The following is an 18,933-nucleotide window of genomic DNA, read 5'->3' on the forward strand; positions in this document are numbered from 1 at the left end:
TACGGGCACGACACTGAGGGTTGCAATCCGTTGCCGGTCACAAAAAAAGACAAAAATGAAAAAAAAAAAACTTTAGGAATTCTTAAGTTGGTATCATGTTTGTAGATAACATCACCTGGCAAATTAATCAGACAAAAGAACTAATTGGCATGGTATTGGAGCAAGTGGACAGCTATGGCTAGGGCAGTTGGAATGGGGGTGGCTCTCTGAGTCAAGAGGGAATGACAGTATTTTGTAAAGGTCTGCCAGATCTCCAGCCTGCCCGAGCTCACTGTTCTCTCCTTGGCTAAGAGTTGTCAGCTTAGTCTGGGGGTGGGGGGAGGTGTTTCCTGTGGCACCCTGATTGTAAATATCCTACCTCATAAGCCCTGGGATTGAGCCAGACAGGTGAAAACCCAGGGCTCAATAGCCTCGTCACCAGTAGAGCAAGTCCTGTGTAGACTGATAGGGCCCCCTCAGCCCTTGCCTGGTTTTGCCCCCCACATCCTCCCTCCTCCACCATCATAGCACACTAACTCTGTCCCTTGCCCCTGCAGAAAACTGAGGCATCTTAAGGGTTAACACAACATATCCCCTTCCCCCATAATGAGCCAGCTGTGCTTATTCTTTTATGTTTTGGGGTAGGGGGAGGGGACAAGTCATGGCACCACTGGCCAGGGTTCAAGAAAGTGAAGGGGTTTTGTGTGTGCACTGAGTTTCCCTGTGACCACCTCTGCATTTACAGAGAGGTGACTCCTGGAGGCCTGCCCCAAGCTCGTGGTAGCATTCTCTCTTCCCCATGCTCTGAGCAGTCGTTCAAACCGGGGGAATGTGCTCGCTTTGGCAGTACATATACTAAGATTGGAACGACACAGAGAAGATTAGCATGCCCTCTGCATAAGAATTTCATGCAAATTTGTGAAGTATTACATATTTTTTTTTAAGTCTGGGGTTCGATCCCTGTACCAGCCAGCAAAAACAATAAATACACCTTGGGAATGGAGGTGGGGCAAGGTGAAGATAGGGAATGTGTATGTGCTAATGAGGCAGTCTGCCCATACTCCAGACACTGGTGCTGTCCCTTAACTGGGCCCAGGTGCGAGGGAGACAGAGCCTCTGAGCTTCTGCAGTTCAAGTGGGTTTTTTTAAGCTTCTTCTCTAATCTCTCGTCAAGGAAGAAAAGAAGAACCTGGCAGTAGCCTTGCTCTGGCTAAGAGACTCTTGGTGACAGACCCTCAATTCCCAGCCCACCACTCTTCTGAGCCTGGATTTGCTTGTTAGCTAGGCCTGTAGCTGACACAGTGATGAGACTCCTCCTTCCATCTCTAGGGAGAGCAGAGAGAGAGAAACCCAGGCTCAGCTGGGCAGGAGCTGGATAAGTCAGGGTGGACTGGAAGCCTCGCTTTGGAGAGGAAGCAGTGGGTGAGATCTATTCTGCAGGTCACTGGGTGTCTGGTTACTTTGTTAACAATAGCCCCCAACCATAACTGAGCACTTACTTCAGATGGCTCCACATGAACACCTCCCAGCTTGATCTCATTCACACTCTGAGCATTGGTAGGGGGAAATGATTGTTATTCCCATTTTACGGGGGTCCAGAAACTGAGGCCAGAGGAGGAAAGCAGCTTGCCCAAGGTGGCACTGCTAGAAAGGCAGTGTCAGGATCTCCATGTTAATTAGGATCCTTCCTCAGCTTGTTTTGGACTTCTAACATTTGCTTTCTATTTGGATGTCCCAGTCTGAAAGTTCTGGAAGTGCCTCACTTCTCCCTAGTAGAGTGCTGGTGCCTGCAGGTTTTTTCCTTCACTCTTTGGGCAGCGTGAGCTTGGCGTTCACAGCCCTGCTCAGTATACTTCCCTTTTTCTCATCCACCAGCTTCTTAGATTTGAACTTACTTGTATTTTTTACAATGTGTCACACCCAAACTCAGACTCTAAATTCATCTTCACTAGGAAAGAAGAGTAGTATAACAAAATATTACAAATAGAATTAATCTGTTGTGCTTAGTTCTCGTGATCTCTCCCTCTCCCCCTTCCCTCCCTCTTTCTCTCTCATCTCTTCTAGTCCTGTTTCAAAAGAAGAGCTTATCTCCATCCCAGAATTTTCACCAGTGAGTGAAATGATTCCTGGGGTGTCTCTGGACCAAAATGGAACTGGTAATGCCCGAGCGCTTCAAGATATCTTAGATTTCACTGGCCCCCCCACATTCCCCAAGAGATCCAGTGAAAATCTCAGCCTGGATGACTGTAACAAAAACCTTATCGAAGGATTTAACAGTCCTGGCCAAGAAACTACTCTGAACACCTTCTGTTGACAAATTCAACATCCCTTTAAGGAGAGGTACAGTCTTTCGATGATATTCTAAATCCATAACTCTCCAACTGCAGTTTGTGAAGATAGGATGAACATCACTTGGGCTCCTGGATGGTCCGTTTTATTTGAAAAACGGAAACACAAAAATATTATGGTGTGTACTGCAGCATACACAAGAATTGAGATGGATTTCAAGTAATTCCTTTACATGCGAGCCCCACCCTGCCCCTCCTGTTTGGGGTGTGTGGATAAGAAGGTTGAGAAGCTAAAGGTTTGACCACCTATCTGTCTCAAGTAGCACCTTTTTTAGAGACAAGTAGAGAATGCTGTAATAGTGTTGTAAGGCAGTATTAGTAAAAGGAATCCCTTTTCCCTCCCAGTTTTACTCACAAACATCCCACATTCTATCTAGAATTATTCATATACATTGATGAGTTTTGGGCCAAATGATTTGCTGTTTTGTGGACCCATTCTGGATTCTTCCAAAGACATCTTTTCTTGGATCATACCTGAGGGAGTAAGAGAGGGAAGAACTGCAATTTGTGCCCTGAAAGTTTTTCCCCCACCTTTAGCCTTTTTTCTAGGCAGAGTGCTTCTAGAAGCTATGCTTATTTGAGTAAAAATATCAATGGGTTATATACACTCTGCAGTTATGTGCACTTAGTTATAGATACTATAACTATATAATTTCTTTTGATTACTTCAGTTTGGGGCTTGTTTTTGGATAATGAAAACATAATTAGAACCTGTCACCAAATCCTTTCATAACTTAATAATTCCAATTGCTCGTCCCATTTTAGACTCTTAAAAACATTTTTATATTCTCAGCGTTCTCTCAGTCACTTTATTTTTTATGATGCTCCACTCCTATAACAGAAATTCCATGCCTGAAATGATTTAGTCCAACCTTTTTATTTCTCAAATGAGGAAACAGGTTGGGGAAGCTACATGGCCAAGATCACTGTTTCATGTCCTACTTATTTCTACCTAACCTCAGCTCTTGCCTGTAGACAACAAGTTTTAGAATCCACTCCTCTCAATGCTTGGGAAAGCAGTTGCAGTCCTTTGACATGTGAAGAGGAAAGCGTGACAGGTCACTTTTAGATTCTTGGGCACGTAAAACACTAATTTGCCTGTGCATTCTATTTCCCTAACAGTTACATGGCTTAATATTTAAGAGGTTTCTTTTATTGGTAGCAAACCTTGACTTAATTAGCTTTCCTTCAGTTTTCTTACTTCACTAACCAGTAAGGACCAGAAAATCCACAAAACTTAGGAGAGTATTTCTGGTCCTCAAATTTATTTCCTACATCTCTAACTAAAAGAAGTGCAAAATCTCTTTCCAAAAAGAAAAAATCTTGACTAAAGCATTCTATTCACACTGCTTGTAGATTTTAATTTGTGACATAGTCTGGTTCTCAAATTCTTCTCAAGCAAAGGCAGTCCCACTCCCCACTAGGGGGCATTTGGAAAGGTGTTGGTGGGTTTTGTTGTCTCAGTGGCTGGGGGCATTTGGAAGGCAAAACTTGAGATGTTAAACATCTGCAGGTTTTAGGAACGTTTCACACAAGGAAAATTTGACCCACCTAAAGAAAAATAGTTCTATGCAAAAGACTATAGCATTTCTGTTGAGAAATACTATATGAGCCAAGGAAAATATAATTACCAAGAAGGTAGAAAGTATACTGTACAGTCATTTTAGAGAGAGGATAGATGCTACAAACTGTAAAATACTTGGTTTCTTCATTGGTCTCACCTGATTTTGTTTTTGAATTGCCGCAGGTGGGGTTTGGAGACCCCGTGAAGCTGCTGGTAGTCAAATCCAAGCTGCTGGCCATCTGAAGACACTTCCGTCCCCCTTAACTGCTGGATTCCAAATTATCACATCGGAATGTAACTGTATTCCTAGGTAGTCTGTCAAACACTGGCCACTCTTGGTACAAACCTTGAGACTTTTGCCATGTTGGGCTTTAGCAAAGTTTCATTTTATGGTTCTATTTATGAGCTTCAGCTGCTGATAAAACACTTCCTGTACTCTGTTATCATAGTGATCCTCTGATTCTGGCTCAGAAATCCACTTTATAACCATTCTTATTCCCCAAGTTGGAGCACATAAACATTTAGATGTCTTTTCCTGTAAACTATTCTAGACATTTACCCAAACTCTAGTTAAACATATACTCAACTTGGGCTGCGTATCTCCATTTCTTTGTTTAGAAGGAGAAGTAGTTCAGGAGCTTCCCCCTCCCCCAGGGTTTTCTCTTTTGGAAGGCACTATCAAGAAACCTTATTTGTATTACTAAGCTTTGCCACCTGCAAAATGCATGGCCCCACATTACTCTTTTGAGTTTACAGTAATAAGTTTGGTTGAGTAAGGAAGTAATTAAACAACAATTTCTGTTCTCTTACGCATATTCTTGTATACATGAGCAACCTAGCAAGGACCCTTCTTGTCACACCTTAAAATCTCCAAACTGTAGTCACTCCAAATCACGGAGTGGCTTTCCAGCTGGATGAATTGTGTGTCTCCTGTGCAGTGGCTAATTTCCATGTTTTTGCTATTGTTTTTCTCTTGGATCTTGAGGGTTTTCTTTGTTTGCTCCTGTGTTTGCCCAGCTGTAATGAAATCAGGCACAACTGAAAATCATAGTTCTCTGAAACAAGGGGGCTCCAAACTGGTCCCAGTATGTCACTTTAATAAACTTTAATAAAAAACATCTGAGTGGGGGGGAAATGACACTAGAATGTATACTCCACACATTTGATGCCATGTAATGGTGTGTTATTTTTTTCATTTCTTATGGTGAAATGTGACTTTCAAATCAAAATGACCTTTTCTTTGAAACTTTCTAATTTGAGTTGTACAATAAAGGGTTTGGAAAGATCCACAATTCTGAGAGAGGTTTGCAACCAGGAGATATAAAGAAGTCTCAATAGTAATCTTCATATGCTTTTAAAGACAGCTACAGTTTAAGAATTTATTGGGTATGGAAACTGTGTATGTTTGTGTATGTGTATATACTGAATAAAATACATGCCTCCAATAATGCGGTGCCATTGATCTTGGTTAATATCAGGGGGAAAATCCCTTTTATGACAAGCACACAGAAAATGATAGCATGGTCCTACTTTCAAAAAATGCCTCGCCATCTTTCTTATAACTTCATTTTGCTAAATGTCTGTTTTGTTGTGATCTGTTGTACCTCACAGCACCATTGTGATCATGGTGATGCCTCATTTGCATGATGTGTAGATTGTGTTTAATGTGAAATACATTTTCATTGAAGAGTCTGATGGTTTGCTGGTGTTTTGTTTGTTCCTATAAGCTCAATGAAGAAATGTGCTAAAATCAAACCAAGGTTTTTAAAACCTGTGTGGGAAAACTCCCAAAATCCTGAATGGGTGTCCTTCCTCTGTCAAACTCATTAAAAATCTCTCCGTCATCAGTGCTGAGTGGAGCATTGTGGAAATGGACTCTCCCTAGAATGTGATGAACCTGAGTACAGTCAGTAGCTGATGAGAGGGACTTCTAGCTAGCTAAGACACAGTTAACCTTGGTGTAATCTACGAGAACGTTTCACATAGCAATTTGACATTTAAACGGAATTATAATGGGAATCTTGACCTTCATTTTTAAGTAAGCTGAAACCCAGACCAGCTTTTTTGATCTAACTCACGGGCTTGTCCACTGCTTGGAAGACAGTACCAACTCAGACAAGGACCAGGTGGACAGGACTAGAATTAGGAACCCCCATGGTAACTTTCAGGCTGCCTTCTCTGAAGCTGAGGGCCTAGTCAGCACAGCCCTCCCCAGCTCAGTTGACAAAGCCTCTGGTCGGGGTACAGGAGTGACACCAAATATTTACATACACAGGTCTCTGACGGGGGCATTAAAAGTAGCTTATGTCATCATGAGCTCTGGCCATGGTGGTGACCAGTCATTCCTAAGAACAGTTTCTAATTTGTGAACATTGTAAATTTGTCTTAGTTTCCTATTAGTCAAATGCTTTTGTAAATGAAATTTAGAAAGCAAATGTAATGTAAAGAACTAATTTGTTTCTAGAAGCATACTCATTACATTGCGGCACAGCACAGAGTGACCTCCATCTGCACTTCTCAGCACTGTTGAGGAAGCACAATTATGTAAGAAAACGAAGTGAGAACTCTTAGAAACATTAGAAACGAGAGGCCTTTACAGATCCTTTTTTTTCAGGAAACTCAAGAGAAACAACTGGAAAACTCTTAGAATAATCTCACAGGGGGCCAACTACTAAAGAAAATAGTTTTCTTGCATGTTAGCAATAAACAGGAAATAGATCCCAGCAAAAACTATAAAATTCCTAGATACCACTATATCTAAAACTTGACTGAGGGGTGTTAGCATAGACATAAATGGAAAGGCATTCCATATTCCTGATTGGGGACAACCTATGCTTGTGAAGAAAGCTAATAGCAGGTGGCACTCACATTTGTGCCAATCAATGGGATTTCTTTTTGACAACTCGAAAATATAATTGTACGGTTCTTATAAGAAAATGAACACAAAGCTAAGAAACTTGGGAGTTTTTAAAAAGAGAATTTCTCTAACAGTAAAATACATGATAAAACTTCTGTAACATATAGTGTAGTCTGATAGAGAAATAGAATTTGGAGTAGCAGTAAAAATCAAATACATACCCAAGATATATAAGAATCTAATGAACTGTGGGGTGGGGCTGGACCATTTGTGCCTGTAGAAAGGTAGCAGGCAGTTTAGTGTCTCAAGGTCAGCTGAGTTTAACATCTCTGATGGGGTGGGGATAAAGTCCCAGAAGTCACAGTGAGGAAATGACAGCAGCAGGATCCAAGGTGTGGGTACCAATCACGGTTCAAGGTTTAAGTCAGGGACAAAATTTAGACACAAGGCTTAGGAGCAGCCTTTAAAGACCCTGAACTGCTGGGTACCCCTGGGATGTGCTGTGTGTGCTCTCTCAGGACGTAAGGAGCAGTGGGCCTTTGCTCACCTTGCGTAGGCTTCTGCAGAAGTGGACCACAATGACAGGCAGCATGTACTGGGTTCCTGCTGTACGCAAGGTGGTTCTAAGACTTTTCCATGCTACAAAGTAGGTATGAGAAGGTAACTTTCCCAAGGACACACAGCTGGAACTTAATAGAGCCGGTTTGACTCCAGAGCCCCAGTTTTGGTACCCCTGGGGGGGCTGACAGGTTCTTCTGCCCTGAAAGCAGCAAAAATGTTTTGCTAGAGCAGGTGCTTATAGCGGTGAAGGGCCAGGACCCCCATGGGAATCCTAGTTCTGGGTATGCTTTAAAAAAAAAATTATTGAGAGATAATTCACATACCATGAAATTCACCCTCTTAAAGTATGCAATTCAGTATAGTCTTTACTATGTTCACAAAGTTGTGCAACCATCACCACCAATTCTAGAACACTTTTATCAGAGTGTGCTTTTTCAGGGGTTTGTTATTCATTCATCCACTCACAGCAGAAGAGCTTGGCTTTATCAACCATTCGTTCAAGTTCTCATTGTACCTGGAAGCAAGAACATGGGATTTTAAGTAATATTCTCTGAAGAAGTCGCTTCCCCTTCTCCCCCTTCCAATAGGCCAAATTAGGGTGGTGTTTATGTACCTTAGTTAGCGTGGGCTGTTGTTCCGCATTTGCTACATAAATATGGGATCAAACGCCAAATACAGGCTCACTTATCAGATGCCCAGCACGGGTCTCCTAGACTTAGATTGGGCGAAACTGATTTAAAACACTGAAAATCCTGAACCTTTGGAGACATGCCTTTCACAGTGACGATAGAATCAGGGGTGGGGTGACCTACACTGTGACGCTACTTGCCTGGTGTTTCTGGGACAGATTGCCCATGTTGACCACTTGGGAAGGAGTGTTTCAGTGCCCTCTTTTCTCCCCCTAAGGTCCAGCTCAGGGTCCAAGGCAAGGGGCAGTCAATGTGCAGGAAGAAACCACCTACTGCCCAGAGCCTGAGGGCCACCTCCCAAAGGCAGAGGGAGCTGCGGCTTCAGGGGTTGCACCTGGAGAATTCACTTTCCTTATCTTCCTTCACACTCTGCAGTAAGTAAGCAAGAACCTCCTGCAGAGGCTTCTATGCTGTAGGTAACGAAAGCCAAAGTCCAGCTGGCACCCAGGGATTGTTAGGGGAAATGTCTAAAGCTGCCAGCCTTCTGGACTTCTAAGAAAATATTAAAGCGGTCTTTCCCTATCTCACCTTATCTATGTCAGGGAAATGCAAAATGCAAGGAATAGAGTCCCAAGGAATTGAACCTTTGTGTAAAGTAACTTCTTAGAATTAGAGCCAGCAGCTCTTTGTTGGCTGTACTTGTCTTTTAATCCCATTTTCCTAATAGTATATGTAGACTCATCTTTGAAACAACAGGATCGTCCACTCAGAAGTGATAACTAGGACAGGGCTATATGTCACACTCAGTAGATATGTGTAAAACTTGTTGGATTGAATTCAGTCAGCACAGTGGGACCCATAGGATGTTTCAGGACAAAGTGAATATTATTAGTCCTGCTGGGAGGAAAGAATAAATTCCATTTGCTCGGTGGACCTGGCCTTCTGAAGGGTTCTCAGGGGCCCACCCCTGTGCAGTGACAGCCCTGGTGGTGAGTACAAGTTCAGTGTTCACTGATGGTAAGAAAGTATCCAGAATGTGGAAGTAAGGCAGAAAGATAACAGCATGCCCTTTCAAAGCCCTGCTAGAGTGTTGTCTTAACAAGGCAGCCTAAGGGTCAGCTGAATCTCAGGGTGTAACTTTGTATGCCTGACTATGTGCTATTGGTTAGGACCCAGTCTCTGGAGTCAGGTATTCACTTGTAGATAGAAAATTGAAGACGATTTTTGTCATGTAGAAAAGATAATGCCAAAGATTATGTCTATTTGTCTCTGTGGGACACTAAAAAATTCTGTCTCTAACTTTGCATTCTTATTCCAGCATTCTCTTTTCCACTAAATATGTGTGTGCATGTGTGTATACATACATATATGTGTGCATGATAATCTGTCCTCATATCCTCCTCTGAACCAGCTCTGTCATCCTGCTCCTTAATGAGTTAAATACATTCAGACACATGCTTGCTGTGTATGTACATCACAATCATGTTTTTAACCTTTGGGCAGTTATACTCTGACAATGAGGTAGCCTTAAGTCCTCAGCAGGATTGGGGAAATTTTAAACAGCTATACCAATGGCTTCAAATTTCACATTCAGTGCTAGTATAGTGGATGTCGTGGTGCACCACCCGGACAGACCTCCCCTTTAGGACTGAGGTAATCATCCTTCCAGATGCTCGAGGTACAGTCACTGAAGTCTGTTGGAGTTCCTTTCCAGGAATTGCCCTTGGCTGAAGGAGGCTGCCTCACCAAGGTTAAACCTCCTCATGGGGCGGCCTGGATCCAGTGGCTGTACAAAGACCTTTGCCTCAAAGCGCGACAACTCAGAAGGGGCTGTCCCAGCTTCAGAGCTCCTTGTGGGGTTACATGAGGCCTTTGCTAAGACTGCATTGCAGCTCAAGTTCTCTCTCCTGCTTCCTTCACATCCCCCAAACACTCTGCATATGCTGCCTGTGTGATCGGTCTCAGAGTCTGTTTCCTGGAGAACCCGCCCTGAGCCAGCCAGGAGTTGTGCTAAGGGCTTTTCATATCTTGTCTCTTAACCTGTAAAACAACATTCTGACATTCTGAGATAGGCACAGTTGTTACCAGTCTCACTTCAACATGAGGGACCCAAGACTCAGGCTGAGTGGCTTGTCTGAGGTCACACACCGCCAGGACGTACATAGCTGGGCTCCAAACCCCAGGTTTGCTCTGCAACCTGCGCTTGCCCTGGCCCGGCACAGCTCAAAGTTGCTTCCTGGGGAAATCAAACAGGCCCAACCCCCAGAGGCTCTTGCTAGGCTACACATCTCCTAGCTATGTTTGCAAGTTTCCCAATCAATCTCCTCAGCCAGCTTCCCTCACCAGAAGTTGTTGCTGACTTTGAAAATCCTTGAAAATCTTCTGCTGAGGGCATTTAATCCATCTTTGTATTGCTCACTCCAGCAGAATATGTGCACCTTCCATCTGGGAGCATAGACAGTTGGTATGAGATATTTTTTTCCTCATCCAGGAGGTAACCCATTTCATAACTGCTCATTTATTAAGCAACTAGGAATGAATACCTACTCCATGCCAAACATTTTGCTAGGGCTGGGGATGGAGCAGAGAATAAGACTAGATATTATCCCCACCCTCCTGGAACTTATGGTCCAGCAGGAAAGAGAGCAGTACACAAATGTTTAAGAAGTTATTATTTGCAATTGTGATGTGCGTGAAGGTCAGGTCTGCTGTTACATGTTTTCATATTATTACGGTGTGTGATGAGACATTTATTTGTGGGATTCTTTGATTAATATCTGTCTCCCTCACTGTAAGTCTGATAAAAGCAGCACTGCCACATTCCTACCAGCCAGCACAGATATTCAGTGAATATTTGTGCATGAATAAGCATGGTTATCACTGAGGAAATCTATGGATTACAATTCGTAGCCTCTGATTTGCATATCTTTCTGCCAGACCCACATTCTATCACAAGATGAAGGTCCCAAGGACCCTGGTTTTTTATTTGCTGTTGAATCTCCAGCACCTAGAACAGCACCTGTCATAGAGGAGACACACGATAAATCTTTGTTGATATGAATGATTTTTTATTGAGAATAAGTATACTAGTTCTGGTGGTTCCAGGACACACAGCAGACTATGTCTTCACTATTAAGGGTATTTATCACATATGATATATAACAAGCTCCAAAGGCACCTGAACAATGTCAGGATTCTGGGCCAGCATCTCTTTGAGTGTCTGGGCTCCGAAGAATGTTGCTGCAGCACCAGCACCCCATCCTCACACTGTCATGGTCAAAGGCATGAAGAAGTCAGTGGCGGGCTGCTCCTTGTACTGCTTCCTCCTTTTTCCAGGGAGGAAACTCTTTTCCAGAAGCTACCAGCAGATTTCTACTTCTCATTGGTCAGTCATAGGTCTTCCATCCACCCGTAAGCTAAGCTAATCACAAAGGGAGTGAGATTACCATGCGTATTAGTTGAGGTACTGCTAGCTTCTATAACAAACAATCCCCCAGATGCAGAATGGCTGCTCAAATACAATGGAAGTCTTTTTCTCCCTCATGTGAAGTCCAAAACAGATGTGCCTGGTTACAACTCTCTGAGTGGTAATTCTGGGACCACCCTCTTTTCATCTTGTAGCTTCCTCATCTCCCAATTTTATCATGTTTTTCTGCATCAAGCCAACAGAATAGGAAAGAGTATGGAGAAGACACGCTGTTTCCCAACCACCTTGGCCACTCACATTTCTGCAGCAACAACTGGTCATACGGCCCCACTCAGATGCAAGAGATGCTGGGAAGTATAGTCCCTGGCTGGTTTTCTTCCTATCAGAGACATTGCTATACCATGGAAGGGAGAGCACACGTAATTTGGTGGGTAGCTAGTTGTCTCTGCCATGCCATGATTGACTTAGACCAGAGCTGTCCAATAGGAATATAACGTGAGTAACGTGTTATTTTCAACTTTCTAGTAGAGGGCCTGGGAAGGGAGAGGCAGTAAATATTTTGATTGTCTTATAATATCTGCCACAGGATCCATTATGTTCTCTTCCCCTACCAGTTTAAGGGACAGTGGAAATTGGAGTGAAAAGTTAAGAAGAGACCTTGGGGTACCTGATAAATATGGGATTGGACAAAACAGATTTATCAGGCAAATGATATTTTTGAGAGCTTAATGACTTTTGAATTGATTTTAGGGTTGTGCCAGGACACAAAAAACAGGCTGCTTACAGTAGGAAGAGACATGTGAATGGAACCTATCAAGGATTTGAGGGAAGAACTTCTGGAAGGGGATCACTGAACATTTATATAAGGGAGTAACAAACTTTGAAGGAATATTTTGCAGTAAAATTAAGTTTTAAACCTAATCTCATCATTCCTTTTTGCCTTGCATTAATGTAGGTAGTCCACATCAATTTTTTTTCAAAATAATTGCTGAGTGTAACATATTGTTTTAAAACTACAAATATTATATGACTTTCAGAACCCAGGGCCAAGCCGCTACACACATTACATTACAAAAGAGTTCATCAGAAATAATTTATGGGACCAGAGGGCTGGTAGCATCTACCAAATTTTGTTTAGAAATTTGTCCTCCATCTTAGTAGGAAAACAGACATGAAGCCAGTGACTAGAATAAGCAAAGAGGAACCTGCAGCATAAGCTTGTCTAAAAGTTTTTTCTTCCAAACAGTATAAATCATTTCTGTCTGTGCTCTGCTGTTGACAAAGCCATTAAAAAACTAAAGGTAAAGAAAGGACAGCATCCACAAAAAATGCCTCTATCATGCGACAGAAGAAAAGGAGGAGGAAACAGGGCCAGCTAAGCATTATACATCAAGTTTCATCAACAGTATGAAGCCACACTGTGGAATATACTAAAAAGCAAATGTACTTCACGGGGCCTGGTTTTCCAAAGCCTTGCAGTTTCAAATATTGACCTTGTGGAGGACTGGAAATTTTCCTCAGGCTATAAGTCTCTGGTGTAAGATAAAGATTTGTGGCACAGCAAGGTTGCTGGCTCAAGGACAGACAGGTTACTGCTTGAAATGTAAAGATACTGGAAAATTGTAGAGGGAGAAGGAATGTTTGCTAAGATCAAGCCTGTGTTGATAGGACCACTTAACTGCCTTACTGGAATGTCATCTGGCTTGTTTCACTGAAAGTTACCAGCCTATATTGTTAAACTATAACCCCACCTATGTTCTCTTCCTGTAACTTCCTGGTCTGGAGAATAAATGCAGGAAGAGAACAGCAATTCAGGGTTAATTTCCCGAGGAAGGGATCCCTCTTGCTGGAGGGTTCCAGGGAAGTTAACCGCTTTGGGGTCTCTCACTGCTCAGAAGAGATAGGCTTTGAGTAATCCTTGCATCTCTGTCACTCAGGGGAAGTGGAGTGACAAATCCGTGGGGGGCGAAGCAACACAAAGCAACACCACACAACCAAAGTCAAATAGTTAAGAGAAACTCACCCGGTCTGTCAATCATGGATTATAAGGGCCAGCATAGATGCTGAAGGCACAACCAACACAGTACAAACTGCAATCTACGTAAAAACATGAGAAAAGTCAGGGCCAGTGGTGATTTTAAGGGATGAGAAAGCTACTTGTCCTACTTCTTCATACTTTTCCTTTTCTCACATTAGCATTTAAAAAAGAAAGCTCCATAGAAGGGTAGCTGGAGAACATGCCAGGGTGGCCGGGAAGTCCCCCCAGAAACTGTCTCCCTCCAAAAAATGACAACAGCAGTGGGCACTTTGTCTAAGTCTCTATCAAAGCCTGAATCATGCTTTTAAAAAACTTTTACATTTCCCCCCTGGTTTAGGGATTTTAAAACTATCCTGAATGTCATCAAGCCTCTGCGTCCATTTGCAGGAATACAAGCGATAGAGCAGCGGGTCTCACACCTGAGCATGTGAGCATCAGAATCACCTGGAGACTTGTGGCAATACAGTCTGCTGGGCCCGCTCCCAGAGCTTCTGATTCAGTAGCTTTAAGCAGAAGCTTTAAGATCTAGCACACGGGCCCAGCCTGGCTCATTTTCTTCTGTTATGACACCAGTAATGTCTCGGGTAGGGTCTATTCCTCAGTCTGGGTTGCAGGCAGGAGAATCAAAACTGACCCACGGTGAACATGAAATGTAAGCAAGGAATAAACGTTTGTTATAAGCCACTGAGACTTTGGGATTGTTATTGTAGCATAACTTATTCTTACTAATAGAGACTCCTTGCATTAAGCATACTTGGCATTCCGCAGCAGATTTAGTTTTGCAAGAAACACAAAGAAAAGAAAAGAAATAGAAAGGCAGATAATATTCCATTTCTCTTAGGCTTGTTCTGTATATACATGCATGTGCATTATTTATATATGCATCAAGAGCTATGTGACCATGTACAAACTGTTTAACCTCTCCATCCACACAAGTAGACAGCAAATAGGGCCAAGGGCCATCTACTTGTGTTCTCTGTTAACCTGTCAACCAATAATGAGTCTGGACAAAGACCACCTTGTTCAAAGATGAGTCAAAATACATACGTACATGTATATATCTATATATAGAGAGAGAGATACAGATATATATGTATCTCTGTATACATACATACATATAAATATATCTGTGTATCTATATCTATATCTATATATCTGTTGAAGTACACAAAAAACCAACCATGGAAGAGAAAGAAGAGCATATTTCTGAAAATAATTGACTATGGAATCTAAAAGAAAAATTTTATGACCGATTTAGCATCCTTTTGAAAGAAGATAGGACTTCCATAAAACCAGAATATAATTCATAAGGAAATTAAAGGATGAACTAGAGATCAATAGGGTGAGGAGAGAGAGAGAGAGAGAAGATACAAAGAAACAAAAAATCTCAACATAAACTTGAATCAAAATAGAGGCAGAAATAGTGCTTTGGGAAGCCATATAGGTATCAATAGAGCAAATTTGAGGTCTACCGGAATGCTGAGAAAGGATAAAGAGATGAAAATGATAAAACAAAACAGAACTACCACAGATGATTGCTCTTCCTAAAAGAGAGACCAGAGCAAATGGAGCAGAAACAATTCTTGAAGACAGAATGAAAGAAAACCTTCCTGAGTTGAAGCCATATAAATATGCAGATAAAAAGGACTCAGATGTCAACTAGATATAGAAAGCGTTACTCATTCTTAAATTGCAAAAATTTCAGTATAACCAGAGTATTGAGTACCAGGGGAAGAGAGAACCAGGTAACGAAAAGCCTTTTATACTGTGCTGAAGAATTTTCTTTTTAAAACAGGAAGCAAAGTCGTATATGAAGAGAGGGAAATTATTATTTTTTTTCTTTCAACCCTTTATTTTTTTTTCGTTAAATTTTTATTTTGTCAGGCCGGCCCGTGGCTCACTCGGTAGAGTGCGGTGCTGATAACACCAAGGCCACGGGTTCGGATCCTATATAGGGATGGCCGGTTTGCTCGCTGGCTGAGCGTGGTGCTGACAACACCAAGGTACAGCACTCTTAGCTAGAAGTTTTTCTTTCAGCACTTTGAATATGTCAAACCACTCTCCCATGGCTTGTAAGGTTTTTGCTGAGAAATCTGCTCTTAATCTGATGAGAATTCCGTTATAGATGGCTTGATGCTTTTTCTCTTCTTGTTTTTAGAATCTCTCTTTGTTCTTGACTTTTCAATATTTGACTACTTGACTACAATTTATTTCAGAGAGGACCTTTCTGGGTTAAATCTATGTGGGAAGTTTGAGCCACTTAAAGCTGGATGTTTATATATCACCCAATTCTTGGAAAGTTTTTGGCTGTTTTTTTGTTAAATACATTTTCTATGTCTTTCTTATTCTTTTCCCTTTTTGAAACACCCATAATATGAATACCATATGCTTAAAGTTGTCCCATAAATTTTATAGGCTTTCTTCATTTTGTAAAATTCTTTCTTTCTCTCTCTCTCTCTCTCTCTCTCTCTCTCTCTCTCAACAGGATTATTTCTAAAGCCCTGTCTTCAAGTTAAAAAATTCTTTCTTCAGCATATTCCTTAAGATCTTAGTTGTATTTTTTATTTTATTTGATAAATTATTCAGTTCTAAGATTTCTGTTTGGTTCTTTTTTAATGTTATCTATCTCTATTGAACTTCTTCTTCAGATCATAATTTTTTTTCCTGATTTTGTGTTCTCTATCTGTATTCTCTTGCATCTTGCTGAGTTTCCTTAAGATATTTATTTGGTGTGTGTGTGTGTGTGTGTGTGTGTGTGTGTGTGTGTGTGTGGGTGAATTAGTTTGTTTGTTTTTTTTTTTCTTTTTCTTTTTTTTTTTTTTATACCATAGAAATACCTTTTATTATTTTTTTTTTATTATTTTGTCAATATACACTGTATATGATTATTATGGCCCATCACCGACACCTCCCGCCCTCCTCCCTCTCTCCCCTCCCCCCCCAGGAATGTCCTTTCCGTTTGCTTGTTGTAACAACTTCATGGAAGTATAGTTGTTATATCTTCTTCCCCACCCCACCCCCCTCCGGTTTTTGTTTTTTTTGTGTGTGTGTGTGTGTGTGTGTGTATGTGAGTGAATTGATTTGTTTTTTGTTTTTATTTTTTTTTAGCTCCCACCAATAAGTGAGAACATGTGGTATTTCTTTTTCTCTGCCTGACTCGTTTCACTCAGTATTATTCTTTCAAGGTCCATCCATGTTGTTGCAAATGGGAGTATTTCCTTCATTTTTATAGCTGAGTAGTATTCCATTGTGTAGATATACCACATTTTCTGTATCCACTCATCCGATGATGGACATTTGGGTTGATTCCAGCTCTTGGCTATTGTGAAGAGTGCTGCAATGAACATTGGGAAACAGGTATACCTTCGACTTGATGATTTCCATTCCTTTGGGTATATTCCCAGTAGTGGGATAGCTGGATCGTATGGTAGATCTATCTTCAGCTGTTTGAGGAACCTCCAAACCATTTTCCATAGGGGTTGCACCATTTTACATTCCCACCAACAATGTATGAGAGTTCCTTTTTCTCCACAACCACGCCAGCATTTATCTTTCAGCGTCTTTTGGATTTTGAAGAGAGGGAAATTATAATTGATATAGGGCTTAGTGGTAAGGGCTTGTGGCAGCAATTACTGAAAATGAGAGAGGTCACATAAAAGGGTCGCATAAAGGGATTACTAAGAGGCACCAAGACTCTCCACTGTGGTGGATGTCCCTAAATTTGTAGTCGCATAGCATCATTCTTGTATAGTTGTGTGACTTCACCCTTCCCCCACCTCCAAAGAAGTGCTTGAAGGGCCGGCCCCGTGGCGAGAGTGCGGCTCTGGTAGCGCCGAGGCCGCGGGTTCGGATCCTACACAGGGATGGCCGGTGTGCTCACTGGCCGAGCGTGGTGGGGACCGCCCTGTGCCAAGGATTGCGATCCCCTTGCCGGTCAGGGAAAAAAAAAAAAAAAAAAAACTTGAAAATGCAGATGTAGGAGTGGAAAATGTAGATAACTGGAATGATTGAAGGTGGTGTCTGGATGTTAGGATGTGGCACAGGGAGCTCTACGTTACAAGAGTGGTTGAAATAAAAGGCTATGGGTTTAAGTTGGATAGGAGGTTTATAGGATGTGAGATCTCTGTGGTCTCTGAAGAACAAGTATGTTGGGACTAAGAGACATAGTACAGCAAGGATGAGGATTGTGGGTCCAAATAAATTGAATTGGAAAATTTAAGGTTTTAGAGATGGAGCAGTATGAGGTGATAAAGGTCTAGATTTTCTAGACTTTATGAGTCTGGAAATGGGTGGACAATGGAGAAGTAAAGGTCATCTGGGTGAGGAAGTTAAGAAAACATGTCTCAGTCACAGATGTTGGATTCATTCGGATAATGGCAGTAAATCAGGCAGAGAGCAAAAGTAATGCCAGGCAGTCAGTAGGTGGCAGTGACAAGGGGAGTTATAAAGTGGTAGTACCGGGCTGACCCCCTGGCTCACTGGGAGAGTGCGGCGCTTGTAGCGCCGAGGCCGCGGGTTCAGATCCTACACAGGGATCGCCGGTGCGCTCACTGGCTGAGCGTGGTGCAGACCACATCGTGCAGAGGGTTGCAATCCCCTTACCGGTCACACACACACACACAAAAAAGTGGTACTACCAGATAGCACGGACCCTGAAAGAGGTATTTCTCAAGGGGAAAAAAAGCATAAAAGTGTCAAGTGCGAAAGCTCCAAGAGTGAAGAGGACATACTACCTTTGGAGTCGGTGGATGGAGTGCGGGAAGAGAGAAGTCAAAAGAGTAGACGAAGACGTGTTAATGCTTTAGGACGGTGGACAGACGTTGGTACCATCAACCTATTTGAGAAGCCCAGAGGGGAAGTTTTGTTTTCCAGGTAGAAGCTTCATTTGAGGCCGTGGAGAATGGTTAGAGGTTAGGGCAATGGTTGAAATTGACTAGGCAGGGAGAGAGGGAGGCCTCAGAGGAGCAGGTTCAGCTGAACTGGCTCTGGAAGGGCTTTGAAGGCCAAGTCAGGGGCTGGAAGGCAGAGGTCCATGTGCTGCGCGCCACCTCTGCCTCCTGGTGTGTCCATGTGTGGAAGGCTGGAAGGCCCACGAGACCAAGCTCCTGCCCCGGACCGAGGGGCGACCCAATCCCTGACCCTCAAACCCCAGGATCCCTGAACCTGGAACGTCCAGCGCGTTCCTTCCTTCCCAGCGGGAGGGCGGCTGAGGGCGCAGGCGCTCTAGCTGGCCTGGGCAGGCGGGTGGCAGAGGGCGCAGGCGCCATGGACATAGCGGCCGAGGTGGGAACGGCCGGCAGAGGGCGCAGGCGCTCTGGCCAGAGCCGCCGGGGCGGGGCACCCTCGCCGGGAGAGTAGAGGACAAGGGTCGGTGGGACAGCGGGCTCCGCGCGAGGCCGTGGACGGTGGGCGGGACCAGGGCGGGGAGGGGCGAGGCGGTTCCGGAAGGAAGTAGTTCCGGGTCTTGCTGCCCGAGCGTGATATCCGTGATACCGCTGCTATTGGAGACGAGGACCGGCTGACTGGCGAG

At 42.9% G+C, this 18,933-nt stretch overlaps 1 protein-coding gene across 4 annotated transcripts in view; it reads left to right on the forward strand.

Moving 5' to 3' along the window:
- Positions 1-5,583, forward strand: part of MAP7D2 (MAP7 domain containing 2) — a 50,861-nt gene extending 45,278 nt beyond the window's left edge. For 3 of the 4 annotated variants that reach the window (XM_008573139.1, XM_008573136.1, XM_008573137.1), the window contains 2 exons: positions 2,044-2,319; positions 4,075-5,583. In XM_008573139.1, the coding sequence (XP_008571361.1) occupies positions 2,044-2,293 (250 nt within the window). In that variant the 3' untranslated portion in view covers positions 2,294-2,319; positions 4,075-5,583. The remainder of the gene's footprint in view (positions 1-2,043; positions 2,320-4,074) is intronic. The other variant, XM_008573138.1, reaches the window with a different exon arrangement.
- The last annotated feature ends 13,350 nt before the right edge of the window (positions 5,584-18,933 follow it).

Source organism: Galeopterus variegatus, unplaced genomic scaffold, assembly GCF_000696425.1.
Source record: "Galeopterus variegatus unplaced genomic scaffold, G_variegatus-3.0.2 Scaffold881, whole genome shotgun sequence".
NCBI classification, from domain to species: Eukaryota; Metazoa; Chordata; class Mammalia; order Dermoptera; family Cynocephalidae; genus Galeopterus; species Galeopterus variegatus.